The sequence below is a fragment of the Marmota monax genome, unplaced genomic scaffold, assembly GCF_021218885.2.
Source record: "Marmota monax isolate L192 unplaced genomic scaffold, Marmota_monax_Labrador192_F-V1.1 WCK01_AAM20220418_F8-fsc00034, whole genome shotgun sequence".
Taxonomy (NCBI): Eukaryota; Metazoa; Chordata; class Mammalia; order Rodentia; family Sciuridae; genus Marmota; species Marmota monax.
Genome location: NW_026693934.1, coordinates 6,091,733 through 6,116,077, shown reverse-complemented (window position 1 = coordinate 6,116,077; position 24,345 = coordinate 6,091,733). Strand labels below are relative to the sequence as shown.

The window sequence follows — 24,345 nt, the reverse complement described above, 5'->3', positions numbered from 1 at the left end:
ATTCAGAATATAAGAATGGACAACTGAAAGGAGCTCTCTGTACACTTGTTGTGTAATGGAGGTGTTTACATAAGAGTTGTTAATGACATTGATCTTTTGTGGAAGTCTCTTTATTCCTTATCACATCGTGGATTTTAAGGAGCTGCAATAAACGTTTTCCTAAACTATGATTTCTTTAGGATGATGAACTCAGCATATATCCGTTAATGCACGCCTTGTCTAATGGCACTGTTTTAGTCAGCTTTCATTGCTGTGAGCACATTACTTGACAAGAACAACTTGGAAAAGGAAAAGTTTATTTGGGGCTCATAGATTCCAATATCTCATTCCATGGTCAGCTGACTCCATTGCTCTGGGTCTCAGGTTAGGCAGAAGGCCATGGCCAAAGAAAGGTGCTCAGCTCTTAGCGGCTGGGAAACAGAGAGGAGGCAGAAGCCAGCAACATGTTATAGTCCCCAAAGACAGGTCCACAGTGACCTACTTCCTACAGTCGTGTCCTGCTTGCCTACAGTTACCGCCCAGTAGCCCATTCAAATTATTAATTCATTGAATGGATTAATCCACAAATGATATCACAACTCTCATAATCCAGTCTTTTTACCTTTGAACATTGCTTTGAAGCCTAAAACATGAGCTTTTCAGGGAACATTTCGAGATCCAAACCATTAACCATTAATGGGCTTTCAGTATAGGCTAGATTTGGAACCACAAAGAACAATTCAAGACAAAGATATTTCCAGACTTCCTGCTCAGAAAGGTTGATAGAGAGATATGAAGTGTTGCCATGGAGTCTGTGTATTCAAAATACAGCCATGTTAGAAAACAGTTTAGGATAATAGTTTTCTAAACCAGACTGACCCTCCCTGTCACCTTCTCCACATCCCCAATGACATTTGTTAATGTCTGTAGACATTTTGGCTGTCACAATTTAGAGGGCATGTGTGCTTCTGGCATCTAATGGATAGAGGCAAGGATGCTGCTACATGTCTTACCAAATACAAGATAGGCTCAGGCATCTCCCTCCCAAAATGGGCAATATTTAATAATGCCCAGTCTCAAAAATGCTGATCTGGAGAATATAAAGATATATCTAACTAATCAGCATAAATAAAAGTTGCACCAAAGTATCTTGCATTCATAATCAAATAAAATAAATGGCATTGTTCCAAATAATGAAAAACTTAAGTGATATTTTATAAATTTTCTGCTCAAAGTTATTATTATTATTTTTTTATGACTAGAGACATGCTAGTTGAAAAGGTAGGTGAGAGAAACTTTGAGAAGTCACCTATAACTAATGGGAACATCTGCATAGATTATGGCTGTGCTTGAATAAAGTCATTTAAAATTTTAACTGATCCTTAAATATTAATGAGAAAAAAAGTTTATTTATAGTCAGCAAATTTAAAAAAAATACTGTGACATGAAAATAAGACTACTTCCATAATGCCATCTAAACAAAGAAACAATAAAAATCAAGCTTAGGAGGACTTTACACAGTCTTTTAAAACTGGTTTTGTCCTTTATTGTCCTCATCTTATCTCCTTTCCAGATATGTAATTCCATTTTCTGGACTTACATCATTTCTAAAGATCAGATGGTCATGAGCAGGAAGTATAATAAATTACTTCCAAGTTATTTTGGTTGTTGTCAATGCAGAGTTTAGATTAATAATGAAACCAATTAAATACTCTGATATTTCCATGGCAACAATAAAAATTTAATTTCCAGGGAGCAATAAGGTTAGCTATGAACACTGTGTGCAATCGTAGCAAAGAGCGAATTTTCAAACATTGGAGAATTCTGTTTTGTCAGAGAACCAGAAGTCTACTGAAAAATCAAAATAATAACAAAAGAATTCCTACTGTTCTTTTCTGTTTTTAGCTGTCTCATGCATCTCTGATGATAACCAGTCTGAAGAAATAATGGAATGCCTCAAGCAGACACACGGCATGCCACCCCTTGTGCAGGAATGTACCGTCCCATGTAGAGAGGACTGCACCTTCACCACCTGGTCCAAGTTCACACCCTGCTCCAGGAATTGTGAAGCCACCCAAAGCAGGCGGCGACAGCTCACAGGTAGGGCATAACTTTCACTCCTCAACTTCAGACACACTGTGCTTCTCTGAATCTACCATGTAGAATAAATTTGTGTCTGGTATCTCCTTTTTCCCTCATCCCCCAGGGTGTACCCTCAAAACCTAATATAACTAACATATAACATGGACCCAATGAGCATTTGTGAAATGAATGAAAGGTGTGAGCCACTGTAGGACAATCAAGTTCTTTTCTATGTAGTTTCATAGTCTTTGTAGTCTGAAAGGGCACTTTATCTGCTTACTTCTTTCGAGTAACTAATGGGAAAGTTTCTGGTGCTTCATCATGCCAGTTTCTCAATGATCATAAGAGCAGTCACTGCTTTGGAAAAAAAAAAAAAAACATAAAGGCAGATCTGACCTACATTATTTGCTTTTGCCATTATCTTGCAAGCAAATTGAACCTTTAAAATTTTAGTACTGTAAGGTAAAAAACAAATTCCACATCTAGATTCTGTTTTTGTGATATATCATTGTTTTTCAGTCTGTGCATATCTACAAAAGTGGAATGGAAATTAGAGCAAGCAGTACTTTGTTTGAAGTCCATTTTTTGCCAGCAGTATATAAATAACTGATGTAGTAGTGTTTTACCATTTATATGGATCGTATGCTAGAACTTCTCTTAACTGAATTCTATTTGTATATGCAGAAAACTTAACCCAGGGACTAGAGAACCAACAGAAAAACACAGGAATGATCATTGAGAGAATAATCTTGGTGTTGATATCGGAGCATTAAGTATAGGGTGACCATTTGTTCTCATGAGCAGTTCATGTGCTAACTCTCTTGGTTTCAAGACCCCTTTGTTTGAATGCATTGCTTACCTGATCACATTTATAATTTAATTTATTACAATGAATTTATGTAACTGATTAGAACCTTTCACAGGATTTATGCATACAAACTAGATGTGTGTGTGCTTTCCTGAATGGAGGTGAAATGTATAATTATGATAGAAACATCAAATAAGATATGCTGTACTTTGTGCTCTAACTTCCACAAAACTGTGCACATATAGCTTGATGCAACGTTGCCTGTAATACCAAGATAAAATAAATCTCTTATGGGAAAACAATAAAATAGGAAAGTATGTGGGTGAAGAGAATAATATGAAGTTCAGGGACCAACTTCTTTACAATTGGTTTTCATGTACATATAGAATGCTTCAGAAGCCATTTTACTAATGAATTTGTGTCTCTGAGATGAGAGAAAATTTACTGTAGAGGGAACAAAGTTTTTAATTAGTGGCTGTTTTTTTTTTTCTTTCTCTTGAAAGTTTGCTAATGATATTTGGCACCTGCAAAATGAGGATGAAAAATGCTAAAATCCTTGAATATTTATCCATTTTACAACCAGCACAGTTTGTTATGATTTGTTAAAACATTAATGAATTTGATTTTTATTTAAGTAGACTTTTTATAAAAGTAAATATTGAAGAACAGTTATACATTTTTCTGCAAACTCTAACCCGAGGATTACTCACGCTAAAAGACTATTTAGAATTCCTTTTCTAAGTTAACTGCTGTTCACTTAGGTGGCTAATTGATATTTGTGTGTCTTCATGTCTAGGTGACAACAAAACAACTCATTAGTTTCACAAATGCATTAGTCATTAAAAAAAAAAAAACAGTCAAATGAGTCGTTTAGTGTCAATGTTGAAAAAACATAAAAACCCAGTGGTGAATTAAAAGTTTTATAGATTATAAGACATTTTTATTATTTTGAAGTTAATGCTTCCGTTTTGGAATCTCTAGGTAACTTGGTGGTTACTTATTATTATTATCATCTCCTGTCATTGCTATAACAAATTATTGCAGAATTGCAGTAATAAACCAATCTCTTCCATGAAAGACAATAGAAGCCAGGGACTCACACTTGAGCACCACATCATAATTTTTCTCTGTTTAACATAGCCACCTATAAAGAAGCATATGGACCCAAATATAGGCCACACCCTTGAATATTGGACCATCTAGCATCTCTCTTTTCTTGTTTACATTTTTAATATGAGACCTTAATTCATTATCTGGTTGTTTTCAAACTGGATCCCCACAGACTTTAGACTGGTAAGTAAAGCAGTTTATACAATGCTGAAATAGTTCATTGGATAAAAAATTTATCCAGATATGTGTGTGTAAGTGCTCATATGTGTTTATATACACAAACATATATATGGTATTATAAACATATGTGTGTGTGTGTGTGTGTGTATATATATATATATATATATATATATATATATATCACATAGGCACACATGCTGGACAATTTTAGCAAATGATTAGATATTTAAAATATCTAGATAACTAATACATACTGTAACTTAAGTGGAAAAAGTCTTTAGATTTGTACTAGCAATTGATCTTTTAGTACTAGTTGGTTCTGAATACAAAAGTCATTGCTGACTTTGATTTAATGTTATCAAAGGATGACTGATAATTTGGGTTTTATTGTATCACAAATATAAAGACAGCATCCATGTGTACTGAATATTTGTTCTGGCTGAATATTTCTTCCATTTGCCTTGTAAATGAACATTTTTCTGTTTCTATCCCCTTCTTTTCCTCCTCCTCCTCTTCTTCCTCCTCCTCCTTCTCTCTCTCTCTCTCTCTCTCTCTCTCTCTCTCTCTCTCTCTCTCTCCCCCCTCCCTTCCTCCCTCCCTCCCTCCCCCCCCCTCATCCTCCATTTTCTCTTTCTTCTTCCCCCTACAACTTCTTGTATTCTCAATAAATCAATGAATACTTTCTGTTGATCTCTCATGCAAACAATGAGGGAAGAGAGAGGAAAGAACCCAACTTGACAGAGCATATAGACTTACTAGGAGATATGGCAAGCTTTTTACTATACATAATTACCACAGTGTAATATCTGCTGTGTCAGCTTTTATATTGGGAACTGTATTCATCTCCTGTCATTGCTATAACAAATTACTGCAGAATTGCAGGCCTAAAACAACACAGATTTATAATTTATTATTTTATACTTCTACAGTTTGAAGTCTGATGTGTACTAAGAAAAGATTGTGGCTAAGAGCCATTCCTTTCTGGAGGTATATTTCCTGTCCTTTTTAAAGCCATTCCTTTCTGGAGTATATTTCTTGTCCTTTTTAAGTTTAGAGAGAGACCAAATTCCTTGACTCATGGTCCCATTCCTCCATCTTCAAAGCTAGTATTACTACCTCTCTGATTACTCTTTCATAGTCATATTCCCTGTGACCACCTTCTCATCCAGGAAGAGTCCTCTGATTTTAATGATTCATGGGTTAGATTGAATTTACCCAAATAATCCAGAATAATCTCGTAACTCATGGTCTATAATCTTAGTCACATCCAGAAAGTCTGATTTTCCATATTCAGGGTTACAGGGATTAGAGTGTAGACATCCTTGGACAGCCATTGTTCTGTCTACCACAAACTATGAAAGTATAGAGGCAAAGAAGTTCCTCAATCCTGATATGTGGAGCATGTTCAAGGATGACTTTCTGGTTGATTGGGGAGGGGGAATAGAAATGGAACCAAAGGGTGCTCTATCTCTGAGCTACGTCCTCAGCCCTTGCTATTGTATTTGTTAAGATTGAGTCTTGCTAAGTTGCCCAAGCTGGCCTCAAAATTGTGATTCTCCTGCCCCGGCCTCCAAATTGCTAAGATTATAAGTAGGAACCACCATGCCCAGCAGGGGTGGCTTTCTGGAAGGAGTAATTTATTAGTTGGTATCTGAAGGACAAGTATGCTTAAAAGGGAAGGTAGAACCTGTGGGCATTACTAGAGTAAAACATGTAAATGCCACAAGCCAAAAGAGCAATTTCTAGGAACTGAAAGATGTTCAATATTGCCACATTGTAACGTACCAGAGACAGAGTGGTTTACTGCAGGTGTGAGGGAGATACTAATGGCCTATGTCAGCTGGAGCCTTGATAACCATGTGAGGAGTCTGGGCTTCATTCTATGAACTACAGGAAGTTACTGAAGAGATTTTAGTAGACAAGTGATGTGTGCAGATTTATATCATTGAAAGGTGCCTCTTAGTGCAGTGTAGGGAGCAGAAGAAAGAGAGCTAGGTATAGTGGCAACAGGTTCTCGGAGAAAGTTGCTGTAGTGATTTCAGCTAGAGATTTGGAAAGGACCAATATGGGTGGTATTGGTTGGTATAAAAACCAATCAACCAAATTTAAGAGATCCTTAATCATTCAAAACATAGTAACTTTTAAATCATTAATTATATGTAAGGATTGCAACAGAACAATAGTGTGGCATTTCTGTTTCTATTTAGTCATGCTGGGAAATGCAGAAGGAAAGAAAATGATTGTGGTGTGAAATGAAGATGAAGAGTGGTAGATTTTGTCACATAACTTTCAATTGGTCCTTGAAAGCTTACACAAGCAACCTGTGAGGAAGATATTAATTTGGAGACATAGATGCTAATTAAATCTCTTTAGTTAGCATAAAGTTGTAAGCTCAGAAGAGAAGAGACCCTAGCTGGTCCCTTGAGGAACTTCATCAGTTAAGAGAGATACACAAAGAGAAAAGTTATCAGATAAAAAAAATCAATAAAAAATGTAGCTAGAGAGATGGTGAGGATTTGGGGTAAGGCTAAAAGTATATTATGATGAAACTTTGGAAGGCCATTTTAAAAGTATAGTCAAAGTAAACACTGAATTTTTATTGATCAAGTCTGAAAGATAAGGAATTGTTTCCTGTGGCACTTTTGTTCGTCACTTTGGAAAGAGTAGTTTTAAGGCAATGGCAGTTTCAAAATATAAGGTTAAATGGAAGAAGAAGAGAGTGGAAATTGAGGAGATGGAGACTGGGAGTTTCAGAGCAGTACTGTATGAAAGTTTGTGAAGAGTATAGACTCGGGCATTCTACTCGCTGATAGCAAGGAACTAATCACTACTGACTGATATCTCTTTCAACAGTAATTTCTCATGGCTGTACTATACTTCTCAAGCTTATTCTAAATGTTCCTAATGATAGCGGCAACTGGATACATCATCTCAAAGGGACTGGATACATCATCTCAAAGATGAATTAAGCTATTACCTGATGAACTTCAGGTCTCACAGGATTTTTTTTTATATGAACATAAGCATCATGGCAGACGATAGAATCCATTATCCAGCTAACACCTACAGAATTGTGTGTGATGCAAACCATCTGACAGTAAGGAAGGAGCTCATGCATCAACTTGCAGCAGGCATTTATAAAACATTTAGAGATTGGGAATTGACCAATAAAACTGCCTACATTTTTTTTTATAACCCAGGATGACTCTAGCTAATGGCTTATTAGTGAGAAAACAAAGTATAGAATTATGGAAAATTTTTAGTAATCTAGAGGAAGTATGTTGGCAACATAGTTGAATCAAGTTACAGCTTGAATCAGAATCCATTTAACATGATTATCAAGTATTCATAGCTGAGAAAAAATACTGTATTATCATTATTCAAATTCAGGGTAATATCTCAAAGGTCCATCAAAGTCAACTGGTAAGGTAAACTCATATTCTAGAATACTTAAGTTAAATGAATCTCTCAGGATGAACGTTATAGCTTTTATTCAGATTATCCAACATCTTTTGACCATTTATTTAAATTTATTGTTTGTGTCAACATTGAGCTATATGATAGCAGGAGCCAAAATGAGCTCAGTTTGGTCCATCATAGCTGAAATGATCCCTATGCTCATTTTAAGATCCAGTTTTAAAAACTTACTTGTAAGAAAAGAAAAAAAAAGAGAGATTTAGTACTTGAACTCTTTTGTTTCATGGCAACCATTATTTTCTAGGAGAATACACATAAGGTTAATCAATTTGTTATTATAAATAGAATACAGAGAGTACAATATTAAATAAATTAATAAGAAATTTTTCTAGTCCTTGAGTCACTGTGTAAAACATCTAAGCATTTTGTACTGTATTCCCACAAGAAATTATTTTTATCTTCAAATTAACTTGAGTTTTCCAGTTGCCCTTGGAGTTTCTTCCTTGTCCTAGGATTTATTTTCAAGCCAAAAGAAAAAGAAAATATATCTGAATTGAGGTTTAATATTCTGAGACTTGTAAATGCAAAAATATGAGTGACTCTTAACAAAACAGCTTATATGAAATTAATGCATCAATGTCTCTTGTTGGAACAGGAAAAAGCAGAAAGAAGGAGAAATGCCAGGATGCTCATCTGTACCCTCTAGTGGAAGCAGAGCTCTGTCCTTGTGATGTATTTATATCCCAACCTTATGGAAACTGGTCAGATTGCATTCTTCCAGAAGATAAAAGGGAGCCCCAGCGAGGACTGCGGATACATGGAGAGAGCAAAGAGTGTGGAGAAGGCATGCGCTTTCGAGCAATCGCCTGCTCTGATAAAAATGGAAGGCCTGTTGACCCCTCGTACTGCAGCAGCTCTGGTAAGGAGATGGATGAGGAGTAACAGATGAGAATAGTGGCACACAGCTCAGGAGGTTTGTCCAAGGTCTAGAATTTGTAGCTCTGTCATTCCATTGTTTTTCATTCTTCTTTGTCAGTAGCACACTTCCACTCATGAAATACACACATATGAAATGCATGCATCCATATCTCAGTGATTGCACTATGATGATTTGGGATGTTTGACTCTTCACTCTGTGCTTCATCTTGGTCTCTTGGCCACTGGTTCACTAAGGGTAAGCACAGTTGTTCTACTTAACCCAGAAAAACCAAAACTCAGTGCTGGGAGCCATTAGCCAAGTAGGTATGACAATTTCCTTGCCAGCGTACCCCATGTTGCTGACATTTTGCAGTGACATTGAATGTAGGTGACCTTGTTCAAGGACCAGGGTGGATTAGGGTGTTCCCGGTTTAAGATAATCGGGTTTAGGGCGTTCCCAGTTTAGGTTCCAGGTTTAAGGTTTAAGATTATTCCTGCTGGGAATAGGGCGTATCCTGCTGCCTGAGTTCCCCTTGAGTTCTCACGGGATTCAGACAGTATATTTTGGGAGATAGAAGCCCAGTGGATGTGGATTTGGGCAGAGAACGTGGATTTCCCCAGAACGTGATTGTAGACGGCTGGTGTGAGTTCGGGCATAAAGAGTTGCTGTTTGAATCTACAAGCTGTGTGGTGGCTCGTGATTGTGTGCCCAGCCAGACTGCGGCATTTGTGCCCAGCCGGACTGCGGAAAATATGAGCTATAAATCAGAAAGCTGCCTCTTTTAAAAATTCCTCAAGGGAATTTGAAATATATCTGTGAATGGAGAGGGAATGAAAGTTAAGTAGGGAAAGGGTGAGAGGTGGTAGAGGAGGCTGAGACTCATCACTAACATGTAGCTGATGAATGTCCTGCTCCATTTTTCTTTTTATTGTTACCTTTTATTTTTAAGACTAAATAAGTTAGGAATTCTAAAGAGGAAAGAGATATTTTGTGTTTTAGTGGGAAATTATGTAGACAAATATATAACTTTGGTCTTAGCTATGACAGTCTTAGTCCTAAAATGCTTTCTCGATAGTACTAAAAATGGCAAACTGAATTCAGTTCTAATGTCCCAGTCAGATAAATGGTAGTTCTTCTTTATAGCCAGTGTATTCATTCATCTTTGTTTAAGCCATACCCATATCAGAATGATATTGGCCAAACTAAATTGTTATATTGTGTGCATGTACAAGTATGTAGCCACAAATTTCACCATTATGTACAACTATAATGCACCAACAAAAATGTTCATAAAAAGACATACCCATATTATTATATGAATGCAATTTAAGGTTTAGTTATTCTTTAAATTAATGTCATTGTTGCCCTATTTCTACTGCCCTGGTTAGTCTACAGAATTTTTGTAAGTGATTTGAGTTTCAGAAACATTGAACACCTCATGAACAGGAAATACACCCATTTTAAGGAAATCAAAGCTGGTGACTTTACTCTGTTTTTTAGCTTTTATGTGCATATTGATATGTTTATTCATTCATTTGACCAGAACCTATATGCCAAACACCTGCTATGAACCTGATCTCTGTAACTTGGGTTTCACAGTCTTAGAATTATAAATTAGGGACCTGTGGAGCTCATTGAATAGTGAGGGGTTGAAATAAAACAAATGTATAAAAAGAATCTTAAAGTTTTATGAGTTATGAGGATATTGAATTAAAAAAAGACTTTAGATAAACTTTAGGGAAATCCTCACTTAAATGACATAAATCTGAGTTGTGAAGGGTGAGGAGGAGGTAGCCATGGGAAAAATACATAATAAGGTTAAGGTCATTTCAGTTAGAGGGATGTCTACAACACAAAAGGCAAGAAAGATGCTCTGGTTAAAAAAAAAAAAAACAATAACAGAATCCTATGACTGTAAATAATGAACAGAGAAGTAAGGTTTAAGATCTAGGAAGAATCTGAGTCAAACCAAGGAGTTTCGATCTAATTCAAGTACAGTTGTCAGCTGGGAAGTGGAGTGGGTGATGTAATCCCATTTATGTTTTTAAAAGATCACTTGTAGGGCTGGGGTTGTGGCTCAGTGGTAGAACTCTTGCCTAGCATGTGTGAGGCACTGGGTTTGATCCTAAGCACCACATAAAAACAAATAAGTAAGTAAATAAATAAATAAAGGTATTGCTTCCATCCATCTATGACTAAAAGTATATTTTTAAAAAATCACTTTTAACTACTTTCTGGAGAATGACAAGGAAGTCATTGGGAGATTCCTGCAGTTAGGGTAAGGCATTGTGGTAGGTTAGAATACCATGGTGGCAATCAAGATTTGGAGAACTGGCTTGAAGGTATGGTCTAAAGATAGAATTGATAAATTGACAAGATTATTCCAAATGCAAATCACCTTTTTATAAGTCATCTTTCATTTGTTTCTAATTTTCCATGGATTTGAATGTGTGTGTTTTAATTTTGAAAAATATTTCAGGTTAGAAATGAAAATATCTTCAGGGAAGAAGAGATAGTTATAATCAACCAATTTGCAGTACAAAAGCAAAAGCTATTAAGGAATTCTAAAAGATTTTCACCAAATGACAATAGTTCTTTAATCAAAATTTACTTTAGAGTCATAACTTTTATGGTATTTGTGTCAAGATGCTTTTATAGCATATCTTTTCAAAAATGGATTTTCTAAAAGCGTGAATGAAAACACTGTTGTGTCACCTGTGGGGATGTGATACATTCCTATTGATCAAGGAAAGAAAATTTTAATGGTAACTAATACATAGTATTTCTATGTGTTAAATATTGTGTATTAAGAATTATATGTTTATCTTAGACAAACTGAGGCACAGAATAGTGACCCTAGTCTGATTCTTTCAGTTGAATTGTACATGCTTTGCCTTTTAAAGCTCTTATATGGACTTTGTCTTCCATTTGCATTTGGAAGACATACATGGGATTTCCCAGGATGATATCAGGCAAACTTCCCCAGGAGAACAGTTATTCCTCATGCCCAGGTATCTTACACATTCCATCTGGCACATTTGGCTATAGAACAGAACCTCAAAATTCTGAATCATCCATTTTAATACCAATAATTGAAATCCAGATAATTACAGCCAAGTCTGTTTGTCCTTAAGAAAAACACTGTGGGGGCAAATATTAATATTGCACTCTATTTAGAAAAAAACTTAAAAGTGAGGTTTGTATCTATTTTTGTCATCTACTGTGGATGGCTAATGAACCACATCACTGACTGATGATAAAGTCCATGGCATATTTCCCACCTTTTTGTTGCCTGGGGACTGCCTTGTTTTGGCAGCAAAATAGCAGGTGCCTACATTAAGGTACTTGAGGTGAGTTACTTCCAATTATGTCTCTTACTACAGAATTTTGCCAAAGAATGAGACACACAGCACCATATGCCCCAATTCACTACATTCTTCTCTCTTTCTTTATCTCTCCTTTCATTCATGTTTTCACTCAGTATCTGCTCATGTCAAGTCTAACTACTTTAACAAAATAATCTACTTCATCTCTTCATTTTCCCCTTAACAGTCTTTATTCTATTTCTTGGTATTTACTGACATATTATGTACTTATTTTTAATTATTCATTATCAGTAATAAATAGTGATAATACATGATAGTAAATGCAGGACTGAATCATTAGTTCTTAATATTTTTTTTATTTCCTAACTATCTCTCAAGCTTTTCCTTTTCTCTTGCTATACATTACTATCTATTGGTAGTGAATGATATATTATTCTGTCTTGACTTAGTCACCTAATATCTATCATGCCAATAGACAACAATCATCATACTAAAATGTAAATGGGAACATGTCACTGGCCTGTTTGCAGTCTTCATCTGTCTCTGCTTTCATACTTACTCCTTAGTGGGAGTAAGTAAGTAAGCTAAACTATATACCCTTAGTTCCCAAGGGTATATAGTTTAGCTGACATGCCACTTCTTTCTCAAGATCCTCATATTGTGAGTAAGATCAGGTGCTTTCTATTTCAGGAAGCATTGCCTCTTCTTCTCTTGTGCTTCTCATTAGGACTATATTTAGCTTTATTTTTTAGAAATTCTCCATATATATGTCTATTTCTCTTACTAAATTTGGAGCTCATTGGAGTTCAGGACAGAACCATGTTTATTTTTCCATCCCCACTACCTAACATAGTGTCTTGTTTCTCAAAGGCCCTCAGCAGGTGTTGGCTGAATGAATAAAAGGACTATTTTAGACACGGTGACTCCTCAATACATATGACTATATAAAAGTTTTAAAGTGTATATATATGTGCTTGTGTGTGATTGTGTGTGTTAAAATCTTTTTTTTTTTTTTTGGTAGAATAGCTGTGTATAAGAAAAGCAGATCTATAGAGAAGTCAGTCATACAATATGTGGTTAGACGAACAGTACAGAAAATGTGGCTCTGTTTTGCCCTTTTTATATGGTGTGGGATTAAAGGAAATAAATTGCATTGCTACAAGTGGATAAATAATGGATGAATATAGGAAAACCCATACTCCAAAAACCCAGTGTTAACTATGTGAATAAACTTTAATTTATCAAATAGTAAAATGAAATGTAATTTGTGTTATACCAAATTCCAGATAAATTATGATTGGCTTTGATAGGTAATTAATTATACTCATAAATATTTCAGCCAGAAATAACTTACCATTTGCTGCTTAACTTTATTATAATTTAATTAATTTAATGTCATACATAAGGTATGTGGATAGTAGACATCAAAATCATCACCATCATCATCATCGAAGAATCTTTTATTTGGGGATAGCGGAGAGTGTTTGCATAGCATGTTTGAGGCCCTGAGTTCAATCACCAGTATTGGAAAACAAACAAAAATCAGTGGAAAATCTCTTCGTGATTTAAAGAACAATATAGGTTATATATTTGCAATCCATGGGAAATATTAATACATTAGTAAGTTTGTATCATCTGTGTGTTAATTTTGTATAATTGAACTATTTCAGTTATAGCTACATATGAACAGGTTTATTTGGGCTGGGCTGCACAGGGAAAACATGTTCAGGGACTGCAGATTCCATGGTTCTTGAGATAGGTGATTAACAGATTATTTTATAAAGTACTTTGGCAAAGATTTGTGGACACCAAAGAAGAGACAAACTTTTTGAACTATTGGGAGCTCTCCTCATCAATCAATCACCCAGCTGTGACCAGATGATTAGAAATCACCTTCTCTTGCAGAAAGAGAAATGTTTTAGTCATCAATGACTTTGCTAAATGACCTGTTTACCAAATCCTATATACTCTTATGTTTTCTAAGATGCTGAAAATCTCTTCAAATCACTACTCAAGTAGGAATAATCATGCCTGGGTCAAGAAAACATAAATTTGAAAGATGAAGAATATTTTTCACATTGATATTTTGCTTTTTATGTTTTTTTTTGTTTTGTTTTAACATGATTTTAATATGATTTTTAAGTAAAATTTATATAATATTGCTACTTTAGGGGTTCTTTTATTTTCCATTTTTCTCCATCCCCCTTGCTTGCCTTCAGGCTGTTCCTTTTTACTAAACTAAAGTTCAGGCTGCTTATTGCTCCAAAGCCAATATTTGGGAAATGAGAGTAGGTAGGAAAAAATCAGGTGTGTTCAAAGGCTGGCACCTTGGAAGAGGGAGGGGGCTGTTAGGTCTTCACAAGAGAGGAAGGAGGAGCAGGGCAGGAAGGCTGCATGCTGAGCAGCCTTCCTGGAGCTACCTGGAGCAGCCTTCCTGGAGAACTACCTCCTGGAGCTAGTTCTTTTCTTTCTTTTCAGACAGACATATCACTTTTCCACAAGTTAAGTCTCACAGCAATTTACATGCTTTATCTTAGTTGATGTACAAGACTAAAAGAAAAAAAGAGAGACCTTACATATTTTATTGTTATCTGAGGGTCACCAGATAGTCTCAGTTCTATAAATCTAAAGAAAGATTATTTAGCAATTAACATCCTAAGTCATGTTAGGTATTATTATCAATACCTAACATTAGGTAATAATACTATATTATATTAGGTAATGATATTTAGTGGAGCTTCTTTTTATAATTAAGAATTCCACTTAATTAAGAATATAAAAGGGACATAGTCTTTGCAAAAGGATTGGAGGGGGGAGTCTTGTGGAAGGGCAAAGAGAGGGGAAATGGAAGTAATCCTGTCAAAGACAATTCCCAAGGAACATTCATGGTTACTGTTAGATTTGTGTAGATTTTCTGCAGTGGCTGACTGTTGTTATGATTTGGATGTGAGGTGTCTCCCTCACATGTGTTTCTGCACATTCAGTAATAGTCAGAGGTGAAGTGATTGAATTCTGAGAACTGCAACTTGATCAGTCTATCCTAGTTTGAATGGACTGATTTGGTGGTGGTTTTGGGCAGGTGGTGCAGGGCTAGAGGAGTAGGTCACTGGGGTGTGCCCTGGAAGGGTTCACCTTCTCTGTCAGGTCTTCCTCCCACCCTCTAATTTCTGATCCTGCCACGAGGGGAATAGCTTTCTTCTGGGCCCTTGAAGTCAGACATCCATGGACTGAGACCTCTGAAACCATGACCCCCAAATAAAGTTTTCCTCCTGTTGTTCTTGTTATGCATTTTGGTAAAATCAACAAAAAAAAAGCTAAATAAAACACACACCTACTGACCTCATCAGCACTTCTTCTTGCCATCCTTTCTCCCATTCCTGTAAAAGGAACCTTTTCAAAAGGCAAATATATTTATCACTCTCATAGATTTTAAACTCTAAGTAGCAACACTAACAACTCATTATATCCAGACCCATTAGCAAGACTTTACCCTTTTTAACACCTGAAGTCTCATTCTTCATCTACCTCCATTGAACTCCAGCAGTCTCTAGTTGTTGCATATCTTAAAACATAACAGTCAGCTAGCCAATCCCTAAAAAACAAATGCCAAATGTCTTCTTTGATATAAGGAGAGTACCTAAGAACAGAGTAGGGACGAAGAGCATGAGAAGAAGATTAACATTAAACTGGCATGAGAGATGGGAGGGAAAGGGAGAGAGAAGGGAAATTGCATGGAAATAGAAGGAGACCCTCAGGGTTATACAAAATTTCATACAAGAGGAAGTGAGGGGAAAGGGGAAAATAATACAAGGGGGAGAAATGAATGACAGTAGAGGGGGTAGAGAGAGAAGAGGGGAGGGGAGGGGAGGGGAGGGGGGATAGTAGAGGATAGGAAAGGCAGCAGAATACAACAGACACTAGTATGGCAATATGTAAATCAATGGATGTGTAACTGATGTGATTCTGCAATTTGTATACGGGGTAAAAATGGGAGTTCATAACCCACTTGAATCAAAGTGTGAAATATGATATATCAAGAACTATGTAATGTTTTGAACAACCAACAATAAAAAATTTAAAAAAAAACAAACATAACAGTCAATTTCCCTATACTGTGAATTTAATCATCCCCATCCACAACCTAATTTCTAGTGGATTCCTAATATTCTTTCTGGATTTCCATTAGAAATGTTAGTTACCCTCTCTGAAAAACCATAGGTGATCTTACCAGGCAGCTTTTCCCCAACCACTAAAACCTACTAAGAGCTAGGCTTATCGGCTTTATTCCTTTCCACAAAATACAGATCTCTAATCTCAGAGCTTTCCTTCTTACCAGCCTTATTGATAGATTGATAGTTCATTTCTCCACAGAGGACTGTGTACTCTAGAAGGAGGAATTGTGGCTATTCATCACTCTACCATTTCAAACACAGGCAAAGTGTCTGCTAAAGCTAAGCACTGGCTTTTTCTTTTATTTATTTATTTTTTTATTGTACTAGGAATTGAGCCCAAGGCCTTGAATATTTTAGGCAAGTGCTCTACCATTAAGCTATATCTGCAGTCCATTTTCTTTTATTCTTGAGACAAGGTGTCACTGAATTGCCCAAACTGGCCTTGAACTTGCAATCCTCCTGCTATGGTCCCTCAAGTACAAGTATGTGCCACCAGGCTTGTCAACACTGTATTTTGGTTTGGGCTAGGCAGAGTATTTTGACACTACACCAAAAGCATTGGCAAAAAATGAAAAAATAAATTAGACTACATCAAAATTAAAAAGTTATGTGTTCCAAGGGATCCTATGAAGACTGGATGGAAATGGAGACCAGCATTATTCTGACACCAATATGGAAAAGTACACTAAAAGAAAAGAAAATTATAGGTCAATATTTCTGATGAACATAGATTCATAAATCCTCAACAAAATACTAATAGACCAATTTTAATAGCACCTCGAAATGATCGTATACCATGATCCAGTGGGATGTATACCTGTGATGCAAGGATGTTTCAATATACACAAATTAATCAATGTGAGACACCAGATTAACAGAATGAAGATAAAAATCATGATGATCTCAAGAGACAGAAAAAGAATTTGACAAAACTCAACATCCTTCATGACACAAATTCTAAAAATATTTAACTATGGAAAGAATGAACTCAATACAATAAAGGGCATTATACAAGCCCACAGCTATCATGATACTCAGTGGTGAAAAATCAACATATAAAAATTATTGTGGGGCTGGGGATGTGGCTAAAGCGGTAGCGCACTCGTCTGGGATGCGCAGGGCGCTGGGTTCGGTCCTCAGCACCACATAAAAATAAAATAAAGATGTTGTGTCCACCGAAAACTAAAAAATAAATATTAAAAAAAATTCTCTCTCTCTCTCTCTCTCTCTCTCTCTCTCTCTCTCTCTCCCAGCCCCCCAAAAAAATCACCGTTGCCAGGCACAGTGACACACACCTGTAATCCCAGGGGCTTGGGAGGCTGAGGCAGGAGCATTGCAAGTTCAAAGCCAGCTTTAGCAACTTAATGAGGCTCTAAGCATCTCAGTCAGACCCCAACCTCTAAATAAAACATTAAAAAAGGGCTGGGGATGTGTCTCAGTGGTTAAAAACCTCTAGGTTCAATCCTAGATACCCCTCCCCCACCAAAAAAAAAAGTTGTTACCTACATACAAAAAAACTGAATTAAGGAAATAATCTGTTTACAGCAGCACATAATTAGTAATAAATTTTAAAGTTATTTTAAATTATTAGTAATAAATTTTAGAGTTAAGTAAGCGATCTTTACAATGGAATCTATAAAACATTAATGAAAGAAATTGAAGATAACACAGTAAATGAAAGGATATCCTACATTCAAGGATTAGAAGAACCAACATTGTCAAAGTGCCCATACTACCCAAAGTGGTTTACAGATTTGATGCAACTGCTAGCAAAATTCCAATAACATTTTTCACAACAAAAGTAATCAAACCAGTAGGGTATCAGCCTAAAAACAGATATATCAACCTTTGTACCAAAATGGAAAGCTTAGAAATAAACCTACATATGTATACTGTTCTAATCTTCCACAAAGGTGCCAAGAATATACAGTGGACCAAAAAAAAAAAAAAAAAAGTCTCTTCAGTAAATAGTGTTGGGTAAACCAGATATCCACATGCAGAACAAGAGTGAATTCTTATCTTACATCATACACAGAAATAAACTCATAGTAGATTAAAGATTTGAACATTGAATCTGAAACATAAAACTTTTTTATTTAATTTATTTTATTTTTTTTTAAATACACGAGAGCAGAATGCATTACAATTCTTATTACACATATAGAGCACAGTTTTTTATGTCTTTGTATATAAAGTATGTTCATGCCAACTCATGTCTTTATATATGTACTTTGTTATATTTTTGCATTAAAATTCTTATTATACATATATACCACAATTTTTCATATCTGTTTGTATATAAAGTAGGTTGACACTCAATTTTTGTCTTCATACATGTACTTTGAATAATGATGTCTATCACATTCTAACATCCTTGCTAATCCCCTGCCTCCTCCCTTTCCCTTCCTCCCCTCTTCCCTCTGTACACTTCATCTATTCCTCTCATGCCCCCCCTCCCTATCTCACTATGAGTCAGCCTCCTTATCAGAGAAAACATTCGGCATTTGTTTTTTGGGGATTGGCTAACTTCACTTAGCATTATCTTCTCCAATGCCATCCATTTACCTGCAGATGCCATGATTTTATTCCATTGTGTATATATGCCACATTTTTTTTATCCATTTATCCACTGAAGGGAATGTAGGTTGGCTCCACAGTTTAGCTATTGTTAATTGTGCTGCTATAAATATTGATGTGGCAGTGTCCCTGTACTATGCTGTTTTTAAGTCCTTTGGGTATAGTCTGAGGAGAGGGACAGTTGGGTCAAATGGTGGTTCCATTCCCAGATTTCCAAGGAATCTTTATACTGCTTTTCATATTAGCTGCACCAATTTGCAATCCCACCAACAGTGTATGAGTGTACCTTTTCCCCCACATCCTCACCAACACTTATTGTTGTTTGTCTTCATGATAGCTGCCATTCTGACTGGAGTGAGATGATATCTAAAAGTAGTTTTAACTTGTATTTCTCTGATTGCTAGAGATGATGAGCATTTTTTTTATATATTTGTTGATTGATTTTATGTTCTCTTCTGAGAAGTGTCTGTTCAGGTCCTTGGCCCATTTGTTGATTGGGTTATTTGTTTTTTCAGTGCTTAGATTTTTGAATTCTTTATATATCCTAGCGATTAGTGCTCTCTCTGATGTGTGAGGGGTAAAAATTTGCTCCCAGGATGTAGGCTGTTTGTTCACCTCACAGATTGAAACATAAAACTTCTAAAAGGAAAAAAAGGGGGGGGGATCTCTGTGATATTTGTCTTATTGATTTTTTAGATATGACACCAAAAGCAAGGAGATCACGGCAAAACTATACACACACATGCACACATATGTATGTTCACACTTACTGGCACTAGGTATTTGGAGTCAAAGTATTTTCTGGGAAATTTTTTATGATAAAAATAGATTTGTTAATTAATTTAAAATGTGGACTATATCTGAGTAGAAATATGAAAATAGTGTCTCTTTCTCTCCTATTTTCAGTATTAGGGATTGAACCTAGGGCCTCAAGCATCCTAGACAATTGCTCAACCACATCTCATTTTTGATACAAGGTCTTACTAAGTTTCTAAGTATGGCCTTGAACATGTCATTCTTCTGCCTCAATCTTATGAGTAGCTGGGATTACAGGTGTGCTTCATAGTGCCTGGCTTTAATCTGAGTCTTGAAGGAAGGAAGTGGGAATTGTGGTTTAATAACACAGACTATCACAAGTGTGAGTAGCATATATAGAGAAGACTAGGTAGGGAATTAACTTGGCTAGGAGCTCATATGTTGAACAGACTTCATTATTCAAGTCAGTTTTATTTTTCCTCTACTTGAGTAACATTTGAACTCATTTTTAAGGGACTAATTTCTAACATAGCTTTACTGTTATCTACAAATCAAGGTTATGATAAAATTTCTTTCAGTGTGTATCAAAATAAAGCTAAGCATAGCTTCCTCATGACTCTATGACATAAGCTACGTAGGCTGAAAGATACACAAAATTTTAAATTATTAAACTTAAAATTGACTTTCCTCTGAAAAATAGCTGCTGATGCCAACATAACTCAACTTTAGGCCAGTAATTGTCAGCGTTTTTTACTCTGGTGATACACTTACCCAGTAACCTTTACCTAGAAGACATCCTAAGGGCTGCCCCCTGGGTACACTCAAGACATTCAGGAGCCTTTGTCCCATGTATCTTGATCTCTCTTACGACGGATTCTTTAAAACCTAAACTGCTGCTTTGGAGCTGGGGTTGGGGCTCAGTGGTAGAGCACTCGCCTAGCACATGCAAGGTGCTGGGTTCAATCCTCAGCACCACATAAAAATAAAGGTGTAAAAAATATTTAAAGAGAAAAACCCTGCTGCTTTAGAATATAGTAGAGACATTAACTGGGCTGTTATTGGATTCCATGCTTTTTTGATGAGGAGAATTCTGACTTCATGGTTGAGGTTAGATTAGATAAGATTAAAGTTAGAGAAACCAGCCAGGGGAGGAAGAGGAACTGGGGGCTGGTGAGGGTGTCCCCATGAAAGTAGAAAAAGGCAGAGACTGGGGGGATGGGGAGGAAAACAGTTTCTGAAAGTCCAGAGGATGACAGTGACTGGAGTTGCAGAACTAGGATGGGACCAGGAATAATTGAAAACTGAGTTACAGATGAATAGTAACACTGACAAGGGTGAAGATCTAGTTTACGAGTAGAAAACGAGGAAAATTTTTGGATGATTTGAACACTGCACAGAACAATTACTAGAGATGAGAAAAAGACTAACATATTTGAAGTCAAAAGAAAAAAATTCTCTTTCTTTGATTATAGATTTGAGATATAGGTTTTAGAATAGTTATAGATGGCAAGGTAGGTGATAAGTATGATGTAGATGTGGGAAGAAGTAGTTTGATTTGAGATTGTGTTGGGAAAGTCTGCTTAAACTTCCATAGGAGCTGTTTCTACAAAACTCAGCTGATTAGCTCTAAAACTGGAAGGATATCTATTTGTTATATTTAAATATAGCTCCATCTACGCCTTGGTTTCAAGTTAACTGTATTCAATTGAATCTAAAACACGGTCTACATAAGAACATTTCAGAAACCTGAAAATGTATGTAATGCCTCCTCTACTTACAAATGTTTTCATTTTCAGGCTAAATGCCCCGAGTTTTCTGTGCTCTGATTCATATGACAGTTTCTAGCTCCTTTTGTCACTGTGCTCAGTTTTCTTCAATATGTTTCCATTTGGCAACAAACATTTAAATGATAGTAGAGAGAACACAGTGTCCCCATGTCATTTCGGAGCGTGTTTCCTGTACCATATGCTGCAGTCATACTGGACTTCCTCCCATGTCCCCCACACACCGTCTGTCCTTCTCTGACTCTATCCCTTTATCTGTGTTCTTTCCTCAGCTCAGTGTCTAAACCTTTTTAAGGTCAACCATTACTCATCTTTTGAGCCCTAACCCAAGTTATTTGTTTTAGAAAGCCTTTTCTCCAGCTTCACCAGATGGTTTCTATCCTCTCACAGAAAAGTTACTAGTACCTTCATGTGAAATATGATTATATCAGGCTTTATCTCTTTGCACGTTATTATCCTCTTCCAGATTGTTAGTTCTGAATTCTCGGCTCTTTCACTTGTTAACGTAGGGCATATATATTGAACACCTACTGTGTGCCAAGGACTATAGTTTGGTTACACAGGGTTAAACACTGTTTTAAACAAGGGACTATTATGTATAATTATAATGTACCAATAAACATTTTTAAAAATGTGACTTCTGTGAAGTTTGGTAGTTGACATATCAAGAAAATATATACACAGGATCCATAATTTGAAATTACCTTAAATGCCATGACCAAAATGACTGGGGTTATACAAGAGAATAACAAAGAGTGGAGGACAACATTTAAGTTGGGAAACAGAGAAGACCACTCAATGAAAGAAAATGTGATGTGGGGAAAAAAATGAAAGATGCAGATAATAGGTAAAGAATGCTTTTGGTCGGGGAGGCTCAAATAACATCTTGTGAATAAATGGGAACACAATATTTGCAATATTGTACTATATTTTCCTACTTTGGGCCATTTGAATACTACTTTTACACATGATTTGTTTTGTAAGCCATCTCAAATACTTCTTGATAAATGATATTTACATTAAAATTAATACAATGAATAATTTAATTGGTAAAGTGACTATAGGTGCATTTTCAGTTTGCATTGAAAAAAAATTCCTACATTCTGTTTTTTAGGAACTGCTATAAAATTTTGTATTCTCTATTCTGAGTGTTCAGGTGCCTTTTGGGTACCATTATGGAGAACTGTGCTTTTACCTGTCTTCCTTTTCACATTAGTTGCAGCTTGTTATTCCAGCTTGTTAAGAGCTCTAAATCTTGATTCTGACATCCAACGTATTAGCTATAACTCTCAGCTTTATATCATCCCAGAATTTGATAAGCATGCCATCTGTGTCTTTATCCAAGTTGTTAATCAAAACGTTGAACAAAATAGGACCAAGTATTTCCCATCAGCATTCGGTTGCAGAGAGACATCTCTCAGGATGGCCCTGATCCATTAATCAACATGTTTTGGGGAGCTACAAAAATCCATCTAGCTCCTTACATTTGTTTGTGAGAGTATCAGGAGAATTTCTGTCAGATTTCTTCCTGCTGATAGCCTTCTTTTTCTCCTTTTCTACCAGTGTAGTAACCCAGTAAAAAGAAATCAGATGACTTTCTCTGACTTGACCTGAGACCATTTTGATACCTGATACCCACTTCTTTATCAAAACACAAGTTCTTTATAATTTTTCAGAATCTGATACTGTAATAGGTTTGCGTGAAGCCCCTGTAACACTATACTTCTGGTTAGGCCAAAATTTTCTTGGCAAAGGTAATGTCTCCATGATTTGAAACTGAGGCTGTTATATAACTTTCAAGGAGAATGGGTCTTTTGCCAGCCCATAGTTCCTAGCAGGTACTGATGCTGTTCAATAAGCAGACCTTTTAACGTGGGGATGTAATTGCAGAATATATCTTCTACAGATTTGATCTCAATCTTTGCTTCACTATGTTTATTTTCCACATTCTTTGTGTTGGTATATGGATAATAGTGACTGTAGTTTTGTTCTGCATTTTCTACTTGATTTTCCACTTATGACAATTTGCACCTTCATTCCTCTTCATTCAAGTCTTGTTCTCAGTTTGATACTTTTATCTGTCCATTTGCCCTCTTCTTTTCCGGGTTTGGCTTAAGGCCCTACAATTCAGATCAATTGCAAAACACATTTTTCCTCTGTTTAAGATGCACTCAACCATTTGCCGGGAGGCCCATTAGATTCCATTGCCTAAAAATCTTAACTATAATTTTCAGTACTGTCTACACTGAAAACATTACTTTTCATGCTCCTCTTCCTTTTCTTTTTCAAAGCTTTTTTCTAAGAAAAATAAATGTTAATACTACCTGTATTTCCTTTGTCCCTATATCTAAGAGTATATAGTCCCAAGAGCTACAATTCATGTTTTTCACCAGTTATATTCCTTCTCACTTACATTATATAATAGAATTAGCAGATAATTAATTTGATAAGTTTTGATGGCCTTCTTTTGATTATTAGAGCCATGATATTGTTGATGATGTTGTTGTTGTTTTAGGATGTGCTGTGTTAGGTATTTTGTCAGTTGATTATGCTATTTTATAATATCTATTTACCAGAAATAGACCTCAGGTCCACAGAGCCCCATTTTACTCTGGTGCCACATTGTAAGAAATCTATTTTTCATATTCTTCATGTAATATAAAGTAGTGGAATGGTGAATCTTCATTCACAGAGATGTTTAAAATACAGCCCTCAATATTCATATAGGGTTGATTCCAGGACACCCACCAATACACAATTCCAAGGATGCTCAAGTCTTTTATATAAAATAAGGCAGTATTTGAATATAACCCACACACATCCTCCTGTATACTTTAAATCACTCTAGATTATTTATACTACCTAATGCAATATAAATGCTATATAAATAGCTGTTGTATTGTTTAGGGACTGATGACAAATAAAAAGGTCTGAACAAGTTCAGAACAGATGCGATTTTTCTCCCAATTATTTTGGATTAGCTGTTGGTTGAATCCCTGGATATAGAACCTGTAGATATGAAGGGTCTACTGCACTGTCTTCTCCAATGTGGCCCCTCTCAGTGTCCCCTGCAGGGTATTGCAAAGAAGAAAAATAACAACAATTATCTTGAAGGTCATTATAATAGCTTTCTGTGTCCTTATGTTTTATGTCTCAAGTTGAACAAATGTGCTTTATCACATCCCTGGGCAATGTTCTCTGTGGAGTACCTAATCAAACTGATGAATTATAAGGC

The 24,345-nt window shown here is 36.0% G+C and overlaps 1 protein-coding gene across 1 annotated transcript in view; it reads left to right on the top strand.

Moving 5' to 3' along the window:
* The window catches only part of Thsd7b (thrombospondin type 1 domain containing 7B), an 821,885-nt gene that overhangs the window by 587,239 nt on the left and 210,301 nt on the right, over positions 1–24,345 (top strand). Inside the window, exons 13-14 of the mRNA XM_046463780.2 lie at positions 1,885–2,079; positions 8,232–8,495. Coding sequence (XP_046319736.1) covers positions 1,885–2,079; positions 8,232–8,495 — 459 coding nt within the window. The remainder of the gene's footprint in view (positions 1–1,884; positions 2,080–8,231; positions 8,496–24,345) is intronic.